The sequence below is a fragment of the Carcharhinus amblyrhynchos genome, chromosome 1 (genome assembly GCF_965287045.1).
Source record: "Carcharhinus amblyrhynchos chromosome 1, sCarAmb.v2.hapA, whole genome shotgun sequence".
Lineage (NCBI taxonomy): Eukaryota > Metazoa > Chordata > Chondrichthyes > Carcharhiniformes > Carcharhinidae > Carcharhinus > Carcharhinus amblyrhynchos.
This window is the reverse complement of record NC_137324.1, coordinates 21791182-21809586: the sequence shown is the minus strand read 5'-3', so window position 1 is coordinate 21809586 and position 18405 is coordinate 21791182. Positions and strand designations below refer to the sequence as shown.

The 18405-nt window shown below is 43.8% G+C and overlaps 1 protein-coding gene across 2 annotated transcripts in view; it reads left to right on the top strand.

Annotated features, from left to right (window-relative positions):
- Positions 1–997: 997 nt before the first annotated feature.
- The window catches only part of LOC145348070 (pantothenate kinase 3-like), a 34924-nt gene continuing 17516 nt past the window's right edge, over positions 998–18405 (top strand). Inside the window, exons 1-3 of one of the 2 annotated variants that reach the window (XM_080196328.1) lie at positions 998–1453; positions 13851–14203; positions 14704–14942. In XM_080196328.1, the coding sequence (XP_080052454.1) occupies positions 1168–1453; positions 13851–14203; positions 14704–14942 (878 nt within the window). In that variant the 5' untranslated portion in view covers positions 998–1167. Of the gene's footprint in view, positions 1454–13850; positions 14204–14688; positions 14943–18405 lie in introns of both variants that reach the window. The other variant, XM_080196247.1, reaches the window with a different exon arrangement.

Below are 18405 nucleotides of genomic sequence, written 5' to 3'. Positions count from 1 at the left end.
TTCTCCTGTCACTCAGTTGGAATAAGCCCCGCCTTCTCCTGTCACTCAGTTGGAATAAGCCCCGCCTTCTCCTGTCACTCAGTTGGAATAAGCCCCGCCTTCTCCTAGCCATCAGTCAACCGTTTGTAAAACTTTGTACAGAACCAGTCGCCGTCACAGGCTCCCCACGAACAGTCGAAATAAAAAACGTTTTTTCACCGAATATCGTTTGAGTGACAATAAATTAAATGTTATTAACGTTAACAACTGCCTCCCTCCCTCACCCACCGCCCTCCTCCACAGGCACCGCCTCCCAGGGAGCCGCTGATGGAATCGGATTCTCCTCAGCTACTGGTGCGTTGCCACGTCCACCTGAAGCCAGGTCCACTTCCGGCCCGCTGAGTTAACCAGTTTTCGGCAAACTGGTTTAAAATCAAGAGTATGATGTCAATATTGTCCATAGCATCAGGGCCACATTCAAATAAACAAGCTTCTGAAATAATCGAAACGTTTATAAGGTCCATTCGGTCGAAATGACTATCGTTCCCGCCCCCGGTCTCCCTGATTGGCGAGAGGTCGGGGAATGGGAGTGCATTGATTGGACAATATGGCTGTCAATCAGAGGCTATTTCCGGTATGTGGGGACGAGCGGGAGGATGGGAGAGGCCTAATTGGGTGAAGTGGATGTCAATCAGACCTGAATGGGGGAGGGGGACGCTTTGCAGAGGCTTGATTGGGTGAGGCAGCTGCCAAGAGGATTTTGGGGCGGGATGATGTTTGTAGGATTATGATTGGATGAGGCTGCTGTCAATCAGCGTGTACCAGGGAGAATGAAGCTTGGGGGGTCTGATTGGATAATATGGCTATCAATCAGAGGATGTTGGGGCGGGAGGAATCCTTTGCTGGGGTCTAATTGGGTAAGGTGGCTGTCAGTCAGCGGATATTGGGGGCGGGGTGAGGCTTGGAGGGGTATGATTGGATGAGGCGGATGTTTCCGGTGGGGATGCTGCCGCTGGGAGCCGGGCTCGGATGAAGGCTGAGCAGGCGGCAGCAGCTAACGGCCAGGGGAATGGCTGCCGCTGCTCGCTTGAAACAAACGGCTTTATCTTTTATCTTCCCGCAGGCCGGGGAATAGATTCGAGATTAATGTAATTTGTATGCGGAAAAGACGTATAGGTTTTATTGTTAATGAAAGGAGCCGAACCGGCGATGGAGCCGGTGAGCAGCGGCCGCTCGATAGTGGTGAACGGTTACCATGGCGGCGGGGCCGGTGGCTCCTCGCTGCAGGAGGAGCCGGAGGAGAAGCCGCAGCAGCACGGAGGGAAAAAGGCCGCGAGCCCGCAGCGTTGGCAACCGCAGGAGCCCGAGGCGGAGAGGCGCCAGGTCGGCTCTTCGGACAGCCGAGAGCAGGCGCCCAGCACCAGCCAGCGGCTACACCAGCAGCGCCCGGAGTCGGTGAAGAAAAACAGGCCCCGTAAGTAATAGTTACATTGACCAGGAAAGAAGCAAGGAGCGAATATAACCAGTGCTCTATGCAGCGTTTGAATAGACTGAATAAACTGTAATACTTTTATCTTTTGGATAATAAATGTATTAAAACCACTGTCTGTAAAAACCGAGGATTCCCGTTGTGTAAAGGCACATTACAATTCATTATCCAAAGATCCTGGTCATGTACAATGCTTCAAACTCGCTGAAGAATCCATTTTTGATTTGATTTATTGTCATGTATTAGTATATAGTGAAAAGTACTGCTGAGACAAAGCATACCGTTCATAGAGTACGTGGGAGGCGAGGGGGGTGGTGGGGGAGGAAAGGAGAGAGTGCAGATATTTGATCTTGAAATGGTCAAACTATAATTCTCCATCATTCTTAAGCCCTGTTATCATCTTAAAGCCATTCTGTCAAAACCCTACTCTTGACAGTAATTGCCAGGGTGAGTGTGGGTAAAATGAAATGTGTTAACTGGATTTGCAGCTCAGGCTCTGCTCCCTCTTCTCCCTCCCTCCACTCCACCCCGTGGATTGATTGGATTAGTTACCCTGTAATTCACTGAGGACTGTGGGTTATCTTTCACCTACCGAATTGGGAGAACTACCCCGCTGGGAATGTGGCACAGCACTTGTGTTGTTTTTCCCCCCCCCCCCCCCCCTACGTGCTTTCAGGTTCAACCCAAGTGACTGCCTTAATGTCCCAACCATTGTGCCGTTTTGAGTAAACATTAGGTAGTTTGACTACACAGTTCTAAACCTTTAAATCTCCATTTATTACGAAAGGAAAATTAAGACAAATGTCTCAGGAAAATGATGGGAGAATTGAATCTTGAGCCAGTGGTTGCAGCAGTGACTGCTGAATCGCTTTAGATCAATATTTGGAGCAGAGGTGATGGGGTTGGGGGGGTGGAATAGGATTAGTTTTAGCAGAGCTGTTGCAGGTTTATTATTCTCATTTTTAGAATTACTTGCAGTACAGAGGGAAGCTAGGGTATTATAGAGCAGTTAGTCCAATGTCTGTTTTTCAGGTAATTTATTAGAATCTATAATTGTGACTGAATTTTCAGTTATCAAAGAGCCAGCCTGCCTTTATGAAGAGCTGATTGCTCATTGGCAGCTTCTTGAATTGAGCAGAATGACCCGTGTCTTCAAGGATCTGTGGGGCCTCCAACTCATCATTGTTAGATGGTAAGATAGAAAGTCACTTCTAAATTTCATGGTATAAACATGGGCAGCATTGTAAGCAGTGTAGTTGGAAGCACGAAATTGTAAAGCGATATTGATTGTGAGTGGGCGAAACTGTGGCAAATGAAGGGGATCCACTTAAATTCTATATCCTGAAAAGATGGAAACAGTACAAAAAGACTTGGGAGGTGGGACGATGGATATTCGTGTTTGCATCCAAAGGATTAGTGAACCGGGGATTGATGTCATGCTGGTTAGACCACACTTCTAGTCCTGTATGAGTAGTCCTGGATACCACACTTCAGAAAAGAAAAGGTCTCCCTGGAGACGGTGCAGTGTAGATTTACCAGAACATTACCTGGACTTCAAGGGTTGAATTACAGAGAGATTGTGCAAATTAGAGATGTAATTCCTGGAATTTGGTTTATGCAGTGACTTGATCAAAGCTTTAAGGGTTCTATGGAGAGCAGGGAATAGAAAGAAAGTATTTCTGCAAGTTGGTGTTAGAAATGACAGTGATAGCCTTTTTCCTCGGATGGAGAAAGCTAGCACGAGGGGGCATAGCTTTAAATTAAGGGGTGGTAGTTATAGGACGGATGTCAGGGGTAGGTTCTTTACCCAGAGGGTGGTGAGGGATTGGAATGCCCTGCCTGCTGCAGTTGTGGATGCGCCTAGTTTGGGGGCGTTTAAGAGATCTGTGGATAGGTTTATGGATGGAAAGGGTTTGGTTTAGGTTAGAGGGTCATTGTTTTTTAACTGGTCGGCGCAACATCATGGGCCGAAGGGCCTGTTCTGCGCTGTAATGTTCTATGTTCTAGGGGACTGAGCCAGACCACTCAGGTGTGAAATTAGGAAACAGGTCTTCAGACATGGTCATCCAAAATTCTAGATCAGTTATAGATTTTTTTGTGTGTGGAGGATAAGTTACAGAGTTAGGTTGCACATTAGCCAAGATCATAATGGAACACTCTGGACCTACTGTGCTTCCTTCCCATGTTTCTATCAGATGCTTCGATTCATACTTGTAATCCCAACCTTTCTGTAAAACCTTGAGCGTGAGCTAATGATGTTGAATGTGAATTTTACACTTTGCATAGTGATTGTGTTTGCAGCTGTTCTTCAAAAATTCCAAAAGCTTCAGGTCGTCACTTATTTGTCTGCTTTGAGGCTAAAGATTTTAATTTCAAATTTTATCCAGCCAGTTGGAACTATATTTGGATGTTGAAGCTGTGCAGAAGCCTCGAAGCTGATAGTGCCAACTCAGAGCAGAATTGAGCTTTTGATGTGTAGGAAGCTGACAGCTGGAGAGAAATTCTTGAAAATAATTGACCTTTTCTGTCTGAAAAAGGAAGTGACGAGTAAGAACTGGAGGAAAGAATAGCTTGGATTTTGAAGGCCAGGGAAGAGATTGATTTGTTTAAAGGGAAGGAATGTAACAGCTTACTCCCAGCTATTATTTTTGTATTTGTAATACTTGGAACGGGAGAGAAATGGAGGCAAATTGCATTGAAAAATTATCAGTGGGTAGGGGAGGAAAGAGCAGAATTGGGTATTTTAAATTAACTCCTTCTGTTTCTGTACAGCAATTTCAGGAACTTTGTAGTGGGCCTTTTTATATGAAATGGCAGACATTTTCCAATCTTTCTTGACCATGCAAGTTTATGCAATGAAGTCCATTGGTGCAAAATAATTTGCTGTAATTGGACTTCATGCTTCCATAATTAGATAGCAAGCTTCTACTTTAATGTTGAAAGAAAGGAAATCAAATACTGAACAGTTTATTCTGGCAGTTAAATGCTTTTGTAGTCTTTAAAAACTTATCAGTTCCATTTTGGTTCAAAAATTTGCAGTCCATACTAGTTTTCTGCATTTGTGTGAGATAACTCCAAATGCTGTGGAAGTGTTCTCTTGTCTCTATAGAACTGCTCTGCATGACTTGGGGAGATTTTAAACTTGCATCAAATCCATTTAGCTGAAATTATCTGTATAAGGACAGAGCTCTGTAAATACCACTACGCAGTAAATAGCTAAATTTGGCTTAAGGTATAGGGAAATTAATATTAATTTCTCTTTGAACACATTATACTAAGTCCATCATTCATTAGTCAAATTAAGACTACCCTTACTTACTGGAGTTTAGTAGATTTGAAAAGAATATTATTGATTCAGATTTAAGGAGAGAAAAATCTATTCACCTAGAATTCATTATTTGAAATAAACTTAAGACACAGCATTGAAAGCCAAGATCGAAACAACCCAGATGGTTTTCTGTGTGACAGGTTGACAACGTTAGGTAATGGAAGATCAGGAAAGCCGATGTATAGCTGCAAGTGAAAAGTGTTCATGTTGTTGGGTCACGGGAATGAGTGCTGGTCCAAAGGCTACACATGAAGGGGCTGTCTTCACCTGAAAAAGAATTGTCACATTGTTGCACCAGAGCCATAAATAAAATGGTAGGGGAAGGATTAAGTTAATAGTGTGAGGAAATGCAGACATGAGGTTAGAGGGGATGAGCCGGATTAACATCTTGTAATAGAAGCAAAAATAAATGAGAACGTTTTCATTTTTGGGCGGCACAATGGTTAGTACCATTGCCTCAGCTCCAGGTTTCAATTCCAACTTCGTGACTTTGTGTGAAGTTTATACATTCTGTGTCAGCATGGGTTTCCCCTGAATGTTTCAGTTTCCTCCCACAATCCAAAAACATGCAGGTTAGGTGGATTGGCCATGCTAAATTGCCCCTTAGTTTGTATGTGAGTGTGTGCTCTGCAATGGATCATCCTGAATGTCCACTGCCTAACGCCCAGTATCTGTCAGGATAGGTTCTGACTCCCCCACAACCCTGAATTAGAGTTACCAGTTAATGAAAGATTTTTTAACATGGAATGTGAGCATTGCTGGCAAGGCCAATATTTGCTCATTTCTAATTGCTCTCAAGGCTGTGATGGTAAACAACCTTCTTGAACCACTCCATTTCACCCACAGTGTTGTTAAAGATCCCGAGATTTTAACAAAGTGACAGAAGAAATAGTCATTGGGGTAGCTTGTGGCTTGGAGGGGAACATGCAGGAGATGGTGTTCCCTTGTCCTTCTAGGTATTAGACGTCAGGGTTTGGAAGGTGCTGTCAAGAGGTTTGGTGAGTTGCTGCAATGCCTCTTGTATATAGTTCACACTGCTATGCTTGTGTGCCTGTGGCGGGTAGTGAAAGTTTCAGATGGTGGATTGGGTGTGATGGGCATGGGCAGTTATCTCTGTGGGTGTCGCTAGCTAGGCCAACATTCGTTGTTCATCCTTAATTGCCCTTGAGAAGGTGGTGGTGAGCTGCTGCCTTTGAATCATTGTAGTCCCTGTGGTATAGACACACCCACAGTGCTGCCAGGAAGGGAGTCCTGAGATTTCAACCCCATGACCGTGAAGGAAGAGTGATGTACTTCTACGTCAGGATGGTGTGCAGCTTGGAGGACAACTTCAGGTGTTCTCATATACCTGTTGCCCTAGACCTTCAAGATAGTCATGCGTTTGGAAGGTGTAGCCTAAGGTGCCTTGGTGAGTTCCTGCACTGCATCTTGTAGATGGCACATATTGCTGTCACTGTGTATCAAAGGTGGAGGGAGTGACTGTTTATGGATCAAATGGACTACTTTGTCCTGGATAGTGTTGAGCTTCTTGATGTTGGGGCTGCACTGATTCAGGTAAGTGGCAAGTGTTCCCTTAGACTCTTGACTTGTGCCTTGTAGATGTTGGATAGACTTTGGGAAGTCATGATGAGTTACTTGCGCAGACTTCCCAGTCTCTGACCTGCTGTAGATGGTTACAGCACAGAAAGCCATTCAGCTTGTTGTGTCCACATAGATCAACGAAGATCTGATTACGCTAATCCCATTTTCCAGTGCTTGTCCCATAGCTGTGGAAGCTATGGCAGTGTGAGTGAATATGTAAGTACTTATTAAATGTTACGAGAGTTTCTTTCCAGTGAGTTTCCTATCAGAGGTTAGACTGGCCTATAATTTCCTGGTCTAATCCTACTTCCCTCTCAACAATGGGGCAATTTTAGCAGACCTCTTGCGCGTCATTTGCATCCAGAGAGGATTTTAAAATTACTGCCAGTGCCCTTGTCAGTTCCCCTCTGTCCTTCAAAAGCCTGGGATATACCTCATCTGAGCATGCAGATTTATCCATTTTTAGGACTGTAAATCTGCTCATACCATCTCTCCCTATGTTAATTGTCATGAATCTGCCTAACAACAGCAGTAGCCGGCATTTAGAAAGGGTGATGAGATGTGACGTTCCCAGTCACGAGATTAGCAGGGAGAATCAGGTATAAATAGCTATCATCAGGAAACAGCTCGCCCAGAGGATGAGCGATCAGTGGAGATATACTGATGCTAATTTTAAGTCATGGATTGTGAGATGCAGACAGTCCAAATACACAAAGGGAAAAATCACAGAGGAATTGGGTATAATCACATGACTGAAAAACGTACTGGTTAAGGTATAATGGCCATGCCAAATTCTCCCTCAGTGTACCTGAACAGGCACCACAGTGTAGCGACTAGGGAGGTTTGCAGTAACTTCATTGCAGTGTTAATGTCAGTCTATCTGTGATACTAATAAATAAAAACCTACCAGTAAGACTTAAGTTGCCAGCAGGCTAATTAACATCTTACAGCTGACTGGCTAGTTTAATAAAGAGCTGGAGAGACTAGTTTCTCAGGGGAGAGAGTCTGAGGGGCCATTTTAACATCTCTTAGTGACAAGGTAATGCAGGAACCTTCATAAAGGCTGTTCTGATATTTTTGCTGGACCAGGAAAAGATGTTTCCCAGATTCGATCGTTTGCTGCATATTGTGTGGTAACTATCAGATGGATTTGATTTGGGTTTAGATTGGGTGCTGTGTGGGCACAGGAAAGCCTTGAGCTCAGGGAGCGCCGAACAGTGGGTAATTTGTATATAAATGGTATGTTTTTAGTAATATAGTGTGTTATAGCCTTGGTTATGTCTATTTGCCCTTTTAGGTTAATAAGTTGTAATTGTTCTATAATGACTGGGCTGGTTATTCTCACTGGGGATTTCAAGTGATTCCTCACAACATCCCAAAGCTGTACACCACCCCAAACTGATATTTCAAGTTGAGATGCCCTTGCAGATGGCATCCACGTGGTGTGTGATATAATCTCCTCGAATATTTCACAGTCCTCCACCCTCACGTCTACACCTGCATCGTTCTTTTCCATTGGGAAGACTAACGCACAGTATTCATTGAGGACGTATCCATGTCTTCTGGTCTCCCCCACTACCTATTACATTAGCTATGGTCCCTAATTGGCCTGAGTTATTCTCTTGCTCTTTATGTATTTATGGGGGTTCCTTTATTCTACCCAGCAAAGCTCTAGTGTACTCTCAACTTTCCTAATTTCTTCTTTAAGCTCTGCTCTACATTCTTTATATTCCTCTAGGGACTCTGCTGTATTAGCCTGCTGTATAGAATTATCTACATAAGAGTTAAGCAGAGAGGGAATCTCTTGGAAACTTGCAAAATTCTAACAGAGTTAGACAGGGTAGATTCAGAAGGAATTCTCCCGGTGGTGGGTGAGCCCAGAACTAGAGATCGTGGTTTGAGGCTAAGGGGTAAACCTTTTAGAACTGAAGTGAGGAGAAATTTCTTCACCCAGAGTGTGGTAAATGTGTGGAATTCACTGTAGTTGAGGCCAGAATATTGTTTGATTTCAAGAAGACATCAGTCATAGCTCTTGGGACTAAAGGAATCAAGGGATATGGGGTGGGGGGAGGAAGGCAGGATCAGGATATTGAATTTGATGATATGTCATGATCAAAATTAATAGCGAACCAGGCTGGAAGGGCCAAATGGCCTACTGCTACTTTCTATGAGCCCTTAGTATCCGCCATAATTTTTTTCTTAATTTTGCTATCCAGAGTTCTCTGGTCTTGGTCCCACCCTTTGCCTTTATGGAAACATATTTGCCCTGTATTCTCTCCATCTCTTCCTTGAAGGCCTGTCACTGCTCTGACACAGTTTTACCTGCAAGTAGCTGCTCCCAGTCCACTTGGGCTCCTAACATAAAATTAGCCTTTCTCCAGCTAAGGCTAAGATAGACAGATTTTCAATGAAGGGAATTGAAGGTTATGGGGATGCAGTGAGAAAGTTATCAGATCGGTCATGATCTCACATAATGACGAAACAGACTCTATAGGCTGGATGACTGCTCTTACACTTTATGGCCTTACTTGTATTCCCAAACTATACTTTCCGTAATTATCCTAAATGAAATATGGTCAATATCTCCAAAATGCTCATCAACTGATGTCTCCCAATTGCCCGGGCTCATTTCTGAATAATAGGCCCAGAATTGTCCCTTCCCTTGTTGGACTTTCTGTGTACTTAAAAAGTTCTGGATGCCATTTATGAATTTCACACTCTCCCTATCTTGTGCGCAGAAACCATCCCAGTTAATGTTTGCGTAGTTAAAATTCCCTTCTTTCACCGCCTGTTATTCCTGCAATTTGATTCTCTATCTCTCCCTGTTTAGAGGCCTATAATACACACCCAACAGTGTGTTTTTCCCTTTTGTGCTTTTTTCTTTATTTAATGATCATCGCAGGATATCATCCCTCCCCACTGCTATAATCAATTTCTTGATGTTGCCTTCCTCTGTTACATCTGTACCATCTCTATCTTATCTGAATGCCTTGTAACCAGGAATGTTGAGTGACCAATCCTACCTAAAGTTCAGCCAAATCTTGGTTTTAGCTATGATAATATAATCCCGTGTGGCTACCTGTGCTCTAAACTCATCTGGCCTATTTCTCAGGCTCCTTGCATTTAAATATATTCCATTTGGCTTTGCTGGACTAATTTCTTATCTAGCCTTTAGTAGCAACAATATTTACATTGCTATTCTAGTTGAATTTCTGATCAGTGGTAATTCCCAGGATGTTGATTTTGTCTTCACCAGAGAAGGAAGGCAGGAAGAGATTATGTCTGTAGCAGAGACATATTGGTACTGTCATCAGACTGGTAATTCAGTGGCCCAGGCTAATATTCTGGGAACATGCATTTGAATGTCACAACAGCAGCAGGTAGAGTTTAAATTCAGTGAATAAATCTGGAATTTAAAAGCCAGCCTTAGCAGTAGTGACCATGAAAAAATTGTCCACTTTCATAAAAACCCACTCATAAAGCTGCAGTACCCAATAAAACCTTGGTTAGGCTGCATTTGGAATATTGCGTGCAGTTCTGGTCACCACACTACCAGAAGGATGTGGAAGCTTTGGCGAGAGTGCAAGGAAGGTTCACTGTAATATTGAGGGCATAGTGTACGAGGAGAAGTTGAATAAACTAGGATTGTTGTCATTGGCAAGACTGAGGCTGAGGGGAGACATGACAGAAGTCTACAAGATTGAGGCATAGACAGGGTGCCTAGTCAGATGCTTGTTCTGAGGAGAAAAGTGTCACTTACAAGCGGGCGCAGGTTCAAGGTGAGAGGGGGAAAGTTTTTAAGGGAGATGAGCAGGGGATGTTTTTCATGCAGAGATGGTGGTGGAACCAGGCACATAGCTATGTTTAAGAGGCATCTGGATGAGTACATGAATAGGGAATGAATAGAGAGATGTGGTCCAAATAAGGGAAGAAGACTTATTTAGTTTAGTTAGGGCCTCACGGTCGGCATGGGCTTAGAGGGCCGAAGGGCCAATCTTTGCGCTGTATTTTTCTTTGTTGCTTGTTTGTGTATTCTTTAAAGAAGAAAATCTGTCATTCTTACCTGTCTGCTCTACATTTTTTAAGTTTATTTATTAGTGTCACAAGTAGACTTAGATTAACACTGTATTGAAGTTAGTGAAAATCCCCTAGTTGCCACACTCCACTTAGGGTACACTGAGGGAGAATTTAGCATGGCTAGTGCATCTAACCAGCATGTCTTTGGGGAAACCCAGAGCACCAGGAGGAAATCCCTGCAGACGCGGGGAGAACGTGTAGACAAGCCAGGAATTGAACCTGGAGCCCTGGCACTGTGAAACAGAAGTGCTAACCACTTGCCACCATGCTGCCTCAATGCTGTGCTTCTGGAGTCACACAATGTGTTGGTTGACTCTTAGCAACTGTCTGAAATGGCCTGGCATGCTACTCAGTTGTATAAAATCACTACGGAATATACAGAAAGGAATGAAACAGATGAATCAGCTGGCAATGACCAGGTACTGAAAGCTATAATGGCAAACTCTGTATTCTGAACATCTCGGATCAATAAAACCACCCCTCATTCTTCTGCACTCTGGGCACAAGGTTTAACCAGTTCAGCTTTTGCTTACAAGATAAGCAAACCCTACATCCTGGGAACAAGTTGAGTGAACTTTCTCTGAGCTGCTTCTATAATGGTTATAACCTGTTTCAAACGAGCCCAAAATTGTCCATAATGTTCCAGATGTGGTATGACCAAGGTGCTGTACGGCTGCAGTAGATCTTCCCTCCTTTATATTTGATTCTTCTTGCAATGATTGCCAGCATTCCATTCACCTCCCAATCACTTGCTGTATCTGCATACTAAATCTTCAGACAGTAAGGGGCAACTTAGCATGGCCAATCTGCCTAACCTGTGCATCTTTGGATTGTGAGAGGAAACCAGAGTACCCACAGAGCGAACTCAGGCAGACACAGGAGGAATGTCTAACCTCTGCACAGTCACCCAAAGCTGGAATTGAACCCGGATCCCTGACAGAGAGGCAGCAGCACAAGCCACTGTGCTGCCATGACACTCGTTATAGCTTGTCAATCTGAAATAAAAACATTTATTCCTAATCTCTGCTTCCTGTTAGTTAGCCTATCTTTTATCCATGCTAATATATTCTAAATCTTCTCCCGTGAAGAGTGGCACAAGTGTTCAGCATTTCCCCCATTCTTTGTTTTGCATTATCAATTCCCCAGACTCTTTAGAGAGCCAACACTAGCTTTGGTTATTCTCTTTTCCTTCAAATACTTGTAGGAATTCTTGCTATCTTTTATGTTACTAGCTAGCTTTCTCTTGTTTGTATTTCTGCTTTATTGTCTTTTTAGCCATTCTTTGCTGTCCTTAGTCCATCCAACACCTGACCACCAATCAGTCTTTGCAGAGTTTTGCATAGCGCTTCTTTCAATTTAATAGTATCCTTAACTGATTTAACCACAGGTGATGCATATTTCTCAGCCTTTCTTACTGGGATAAATCTTTACTGAGTTATTAAATATTTCCTTAAGTCTGCCATTGCATTCCTAAGCTCTTATTAATAGAGCTACCCAGCTCCTTCAGTCATTCTGATGTGTAAAATATCTTTCATTGATCTAGTCCCAGCAATGGTCACCTTTTAACCATGTCCCTGCAATGTCTATCAGGTCATAAGCATTTAACACTTTGTGCTAATGCTTCATCCCTTTTGTTGCAAATACTATGTGCATTCAGATGCAGGGTCTTAAACTGTTCTCCAGCCTTATCTGCTGGTGGACAGTTACATTTTATGTTCCATCCTATCTGTAAATCTCGGATACTTGTGACCAGAATTGTTTCCCTTTACTGGGTCATTCATTTGGAGAACTCCTGGCCAGGTGTCTACTTTTCACTGTGTAAAACTCAGCTTATCCAAAACTGTGTTCCCATATCGTGGACATGACGTTGTCTTCGCTCATTATCCCAGGATTCAGTATTGGCTTCTGCTCTGGCCGTAGTTAAACTTCAAAATTCAAAATTGTTTTAAAATTGCTCTGTGATCTATTTCTAACAAAAACTCCAAAATCTCTGCAATCCTACGATTAGATTCAGAGGTTTACAGCATGGAAACAAACTCTTCAACCCAACTTGTCAATGCTGTCCATTTTTTTTTACCCTAAGCTCGTCCCAATTGCCTGTGTTTGGCCCATAGCCCTCTAAACCCATCTTACCCATGTAATTGTCTAAATGCTTTTTAAAAGACAAAATTGTACAAGCCGTGTACTCATCCATGAAACTATTTCCCAGGGCTGAAATGGTCACTACAAGAGGACGCAGGTTTAAGGTGCTGGGGAGCAAGTGCAGAGGAGATGTCAGAGATAAGTTTTTCACTCAGAGGGTGGTGAGTGAGTGGAATCGGTTGTCGTCAGTGGTGGTAGAGGCAAACTCGCTGGGGCCTTTTAAAAGACTTCTGATGAGTACATGGGATTTAATGGGATTGGGAGTTGCAGATAGTTCTATGGCCTGGGAGGTATGGATATGATTGGTGCAACTTGTGGGCCGAAGGGCCTGTTTGTGCTGTAGTGTTCTATGTTCTAAAACCTCTGGCAGCTTGTTCCAGACACTCACCATCCTCTATAAAAAAATTGCCCCTCTGGAGACTTTTGTATCTCTCCCCTCTTGCCTTAAACCTATGCCCTCTAGTTTTAGACTCCCCTACCTTTGGGAAAAGATATTGTCTATCTAGCTGATCTATGCCCCTCATTATTTTATACACCTCTATAAGATCACCCCTAAACCTCCTATACGCGAGAGGAAAATGTCCCACTCTATTCAGTCTCTCCTTGTAACTCAAATCATCAAATCCTGGTAGAATTCTATTAAATCTTTTCTGCACTCTTTCAGTTGTAATAATATCCTTTCTAGTTCTAGCCTGAAGCACAGTGATTTTAATCACTGTACTCCTGGCTGTGTAAGCTGTCTTGGCTGTGAGCATTGCAATTCTTTCCCTAAGCCCCTCTACCCCTCTCTTAAGATCTCTCTTTTAAAATGTGCTGCCTTTAACCAAGCTGCTCCTTTCTGTCTTAATAACTCCTAATGTGGTTCCATACTAACTCTATTTGAAGTTCTTCTGTGGAGTGCCCTGGGACTTTTAATGAGGTAAGTAAAAAGCACTTACAAAAACCATTTTATACATGGAAATGGCAGCCTTGAATCCTGATGCTCTCCCAGTCTGTATTTGTGTAGAACAAGCAGTTCTAAACACATCCATCCATCCTGTTGCACGTAGGTGTACACATTTAAATTAGGAGCAGGAGTATCAACTTGGCCTCAAGCCTGCTCTGCCATTCAATAAGATCATTAATCTGATATTTCTGTTAACCCTTTTCACTTGTCACTGAGTTAATTGGAAGATTTGACCTGGATTGTTGTATTTGGGGTGTTCATTGTATAAGCAGGCATTAATTTATTTCAAACTTGCTTTCTGCTTGCAGCTTTTCCATGGTTTGGCATGGACATTGGTGGAACTTTGGTGAAACTGGTTTATTTTGAACCAAAGGACATTACTACTGAGGAAGAGGAGGAGGAAGTGGAAAATCTGAGTAATATACGGAAATATTTGACCTCTAATGTCGCCTATGGATCCACAGGCATCCGTGATGTTCATCTTGAACTCAAAGATTTGACAATTTGTGGACGTAAAGGCAATTTGCACTTCATAAGGTTTCCTACCCAGAACATGCCAGCATTTATTCAGATGGGCAAAGCCAAACACTTTTCAAGTCTGCACACAACACTGTGCGCTACTGGGGGCGGGGCATACAAATTTGAGCCAGACTTGCGCACGGTATGTACATCTTAATTTTGCTTTCCATGTATCAAAACTTGGGACTGTCTTAAATTAATTTCTTACCTCATTTCAGGATTGAGGTGATTTAATTTGGAAATGAGATGTTCATTCACAAATATGTTTTCTGCTTGTGATCCATGCTGGTAGATGAGAGTTTAAAATGTGTGGGGCCTAGGGATAATGTTTGATTATTCTACAAGTTTGTAAGCACTGATGGTGACAAATCATCAGTGTCTAAAACGCCATTATTTTTCTAACTATTAGCCTCCTGTCCTGAGCTATACATGACTCTTGACTATGTCACTTTACTCTAATTCACCTATCCTTTGGATGTCTGGATTGGTCCTTCCATTATTTTAAGTATTAATATATGAAATTTTTATTTTATAGTAGAACCTAAAGTTGGAAAAATTGGAGGAAGGAGCCTCATGTTTTATATTTTTTTTCTTGGTGCTTAACCTGGTTCTGTGTAATTTTTGTAGATTGTTAATCTGCAGCTTCGAAAATTGGATGAACTTGACTGCCTTATCCATGGAACAATGTATATTGATTCAGTAGGCTTCAATGGGCGTGCTGAGTGCTATTACTTCGAGCACCCAACAGATCCAGAAAGATGTCAGAAGGTGACATATGCTTTGGCTAATCCATTTCCGCTGCTGCTGGTGAATATTGGTTCAGGAGTCAGTGTTCTTGCTGTATATTCAAAGGATAATTACAAGCGGGTGACTGGCACCAGGTGAGTGACAGACATGTCAGAGTCATCTTGGAGTGCAGTTAAGATTTGTATAACTAATTTTCCACCCTGTGCACTAATTTAACTATTTCCCTCATTATCCTTTTTTTATTATCTTTTTTGAGCGGGAAGAGTCTTTCCACCTCTATCCTATCCATTCCATTCATCATCTTATACGTCTCAATGAGATCTCCCCTCATTCTTCTAAACTCTAACGAGTACAAGCCCAGTTTATTCAGCCTCTCCTCATAGCTCAACCCCCTCAACTCGGTATCAGACTGATACCGGAGTTGAGGGGGTTGAGCTATGAGGAGAGGCTGAATAAACTGGGCTTGTACTCGTTAGAGTTTAGAAGAATGAGGGGAGATCTCATTGAACATAAGAACATAAGAACATAAGAAATAGGAGCAGGAGTAGGCCATCTAGCCCTTCGAGCCTGCCCCGCCATTCAATAAGATCATGGCTGATCTGTCGTGGCTCAGTTCCACTTTCCCGCCCTCTCCCCATAACCCTTAATCCCTTCTCTTATCAAAAACCCATCAACCCGCTTCTTAAAAATATTTAGCGAGGCAGCCTCCACCACTTCAACGGGCAGAGAATTCCAGAGATTCACCACCCTTTGAGTGAAGAAGTTCCTCCTCAACTCCGTTCTAAACCGCCTCCCCTTTATCTTGAGGCTGTGCCCCCTAGTCCTACTGTCTTTTTTGAGCGGGAAGAGTCTCTCCACCTCTATCCTATCCATCCCATTCATCATCTTATACGTCTCAATGAGATCTCCCCTCATTCTTCTAAACTCTAACGAGTACAAGCCTAGTTTATTCAGCCTCTCCTCATAGTTCAATCCCCTCAACTCCGGTATCAGCCTAGTAAACCTCCTCTGCACTCCCTCCAGGGCCAAAATATCCTTGCGCAGGTGTGGCGCCCAAAACTGCACACAGTACTCCAGCTGCGGCCTCACCAATGCCCTATGGGACCAGATGGGATGTACCCCAGGATACTGTGGGAGGCGAGGGAAGAGATTGCAGAGCCCCTGGCGATGATCTTTGCGTCGTCAATGGAGACGGGAGAGGTTCCAGAGGATTGGAGGATTGCGGATGTAGTTCCTATTTTTAAGAAAGGGAACAGAGATAGCCCGGGAAATTACCGACCGGTGAGTCTGACCTCAGTGGTTGGTAAGCTGATGGAGAGGCTTCTGAGGGACAAGATTTACGAACATTTGGAGAGGTTTGACATGATCAGGAATAGTCAGCATGGATTTGTCAAGGGCAGGTCGTGCCTTACAAGCCTAGTTGAGTTCTTCGATAATGTGACTGAACACATTGACGAAGGAAGTGCCGTGGACGTAGTGTACATGGACTTCAGCAAGGCGTTTGATAAGGTCCCCCATGCAAGACTTCTTGAGAAGGTGAGAGGGCATGGGATCCAAGGGCCTTTGGCCTTGTGGATCCAGAACTGGCTTGCCTGCAGAAGGCAGAGAGTGGTTGTGGATGGGGCTTTTTCTGAATGGAGGTCAGTCACCAGCGGAGTGCCTCAAGGATCTGTTCTGGGACCCTTGTTGTTTGTCATTTTCATAAATGACCTGGATGAGGAAGTGGAGGGATGGGTAAGTAAGTTCGCTGATGACACGAAGGTCGGTGGTGTTGTGGATGATCTGGAAGGATGGCAAAAGTTGCAGCAGGACATAGATAGGATGCAGGACTGGGCGGAGAAGTGGCAGATGGACTTCAACGCGGATAAATGTGTTGTCGTCCATTTTGGCAGAACCAACGGGATGAACGAGTACACTATTAAGGGCAGAAGTCTGAGTAGTGTTGAGGAGCAGAAGGATCTTGGGGTCCGGGTCCACAGGACTCTTAAATCGGCCTCGCAGGTGGAGGAGGTGGTCAAGAAGGCGTATGGTGTACTGGCCTTCATTAATCGAGGGATTGAGTTTAGGAGTCGGGAGGTAATGCTGGAACTTTATAAGACCCTTGTCGGCCTCATTTGGAGTATTGTGCGCAGTTCTGGTCGCCTCACTATAGGAAAGATGTAGAAGCTATTGAAAGGGTGCAGAGGAGATTTACAAGGATGTTGCCTGGACTGGGAGGCATGCCTTATGAAGTTAGGTTGAGGGAGCTGGGACTCTTTTCCCTGGAGAGACGAAGGTTGAGAGGCGACCTGATAGAAGTTTACAAAATGTTGAGAGGAATAGATAGGGTGGACTCTCAGAGGCTATTTCCCCGGTTTGAAATGGTCGCTACGAGAGGACACAGATTTAAGGTGCGGGGAGGGAGGTTCAGAAGTGATGTTAGGGGTAAGTTTTTCACTCAGAGGGTGGTGAGTGAATGGAATCGGCTGCCGTCAGTGGTGGTGGAGGCGAACTCGCTGGGGTCTTTTAAAAGACTTCTGGATGAGTATATGGGGTTTAATGAGATTGAGGGTTATAGATAGGTCTGTAGGTTGGTAGGTGATGTGGTCGGCGCAACTTGTGGGCCGAAGGGCCTGTTTGTGCTGTAGTGTTCTATGTTCTATGTTCTATACAGCTGCAGCAAGACCTCCCTACTTTTATATTCAATCCCCCTCGCTATGAAGGCCAGCATCCCATTGAGACGTATAAGATGATGAATGGGATGGATAGGATAGAGGTGGAAAGACTCTTCCCGCTCAAAAAAGACAGTAGGACTAGGGGGCACAGCCTAAAGATAAAAGGGGGGCGGTTTAGAACGGAGTTGAGGAGGAACTTCTTCACTCAAAGGGTGGTGAATCTCTGGAATTCTCTGCCCGTTGAAGTGGTGGAGGCTGCCTCGCTAAATATTTTTAAGAAGCGGGTTGATGGGTTTTTGATAAGAGAGGGGATTAAGGGTTATGGGCAGAGGGCGGGAATGTGGAACTGAGCCACGACCGATCAGCCATGAGCTTATTGAATGGCGGGGCAGGCTCGAAGGGCTAGATGGCCTACTCCTGCTCCTATTTCTTATGTTCTTATCCTAAAACTGATCCCTTGTTCTAGATTGCCCTACATCCTCTCCACATCCACTTTGTCAATCCCCCTTATCTTGTACACCTCGATTAGATCTTCCCTCATTCTTTCTTCAAGGAGTACAGGCCTAAACTGCCTAATCTCTCAGTCAAATTACCCATCTCTGGAATTGGATGTTGGAATCTCCTTTGAATCACCTCCAATGCAACTACATCTCTTTTCAATAAGTTCAAGATTATTTATTAGTATCAGTTAAGGCTTATATTAACACGGTAATGAAGTTACTGTGAAATTCGAGTAGTCACCACACCAGGAGCCTGTTTGGGGTCAAATGCACCTAACCAGCATGTCTTTCAGACTGTGGGAGGAAACTGGAACACCAAAGGAAACACGCAGACATGGGGAGAAACTCCACACAGACAGTGACTCAAGCCAGGAATCAAACCCGGGTCCCTGGTGCTGTGAGGCAGTAGTGCTAATCACTGTGCCACCGTGCTGCCCGCCAGT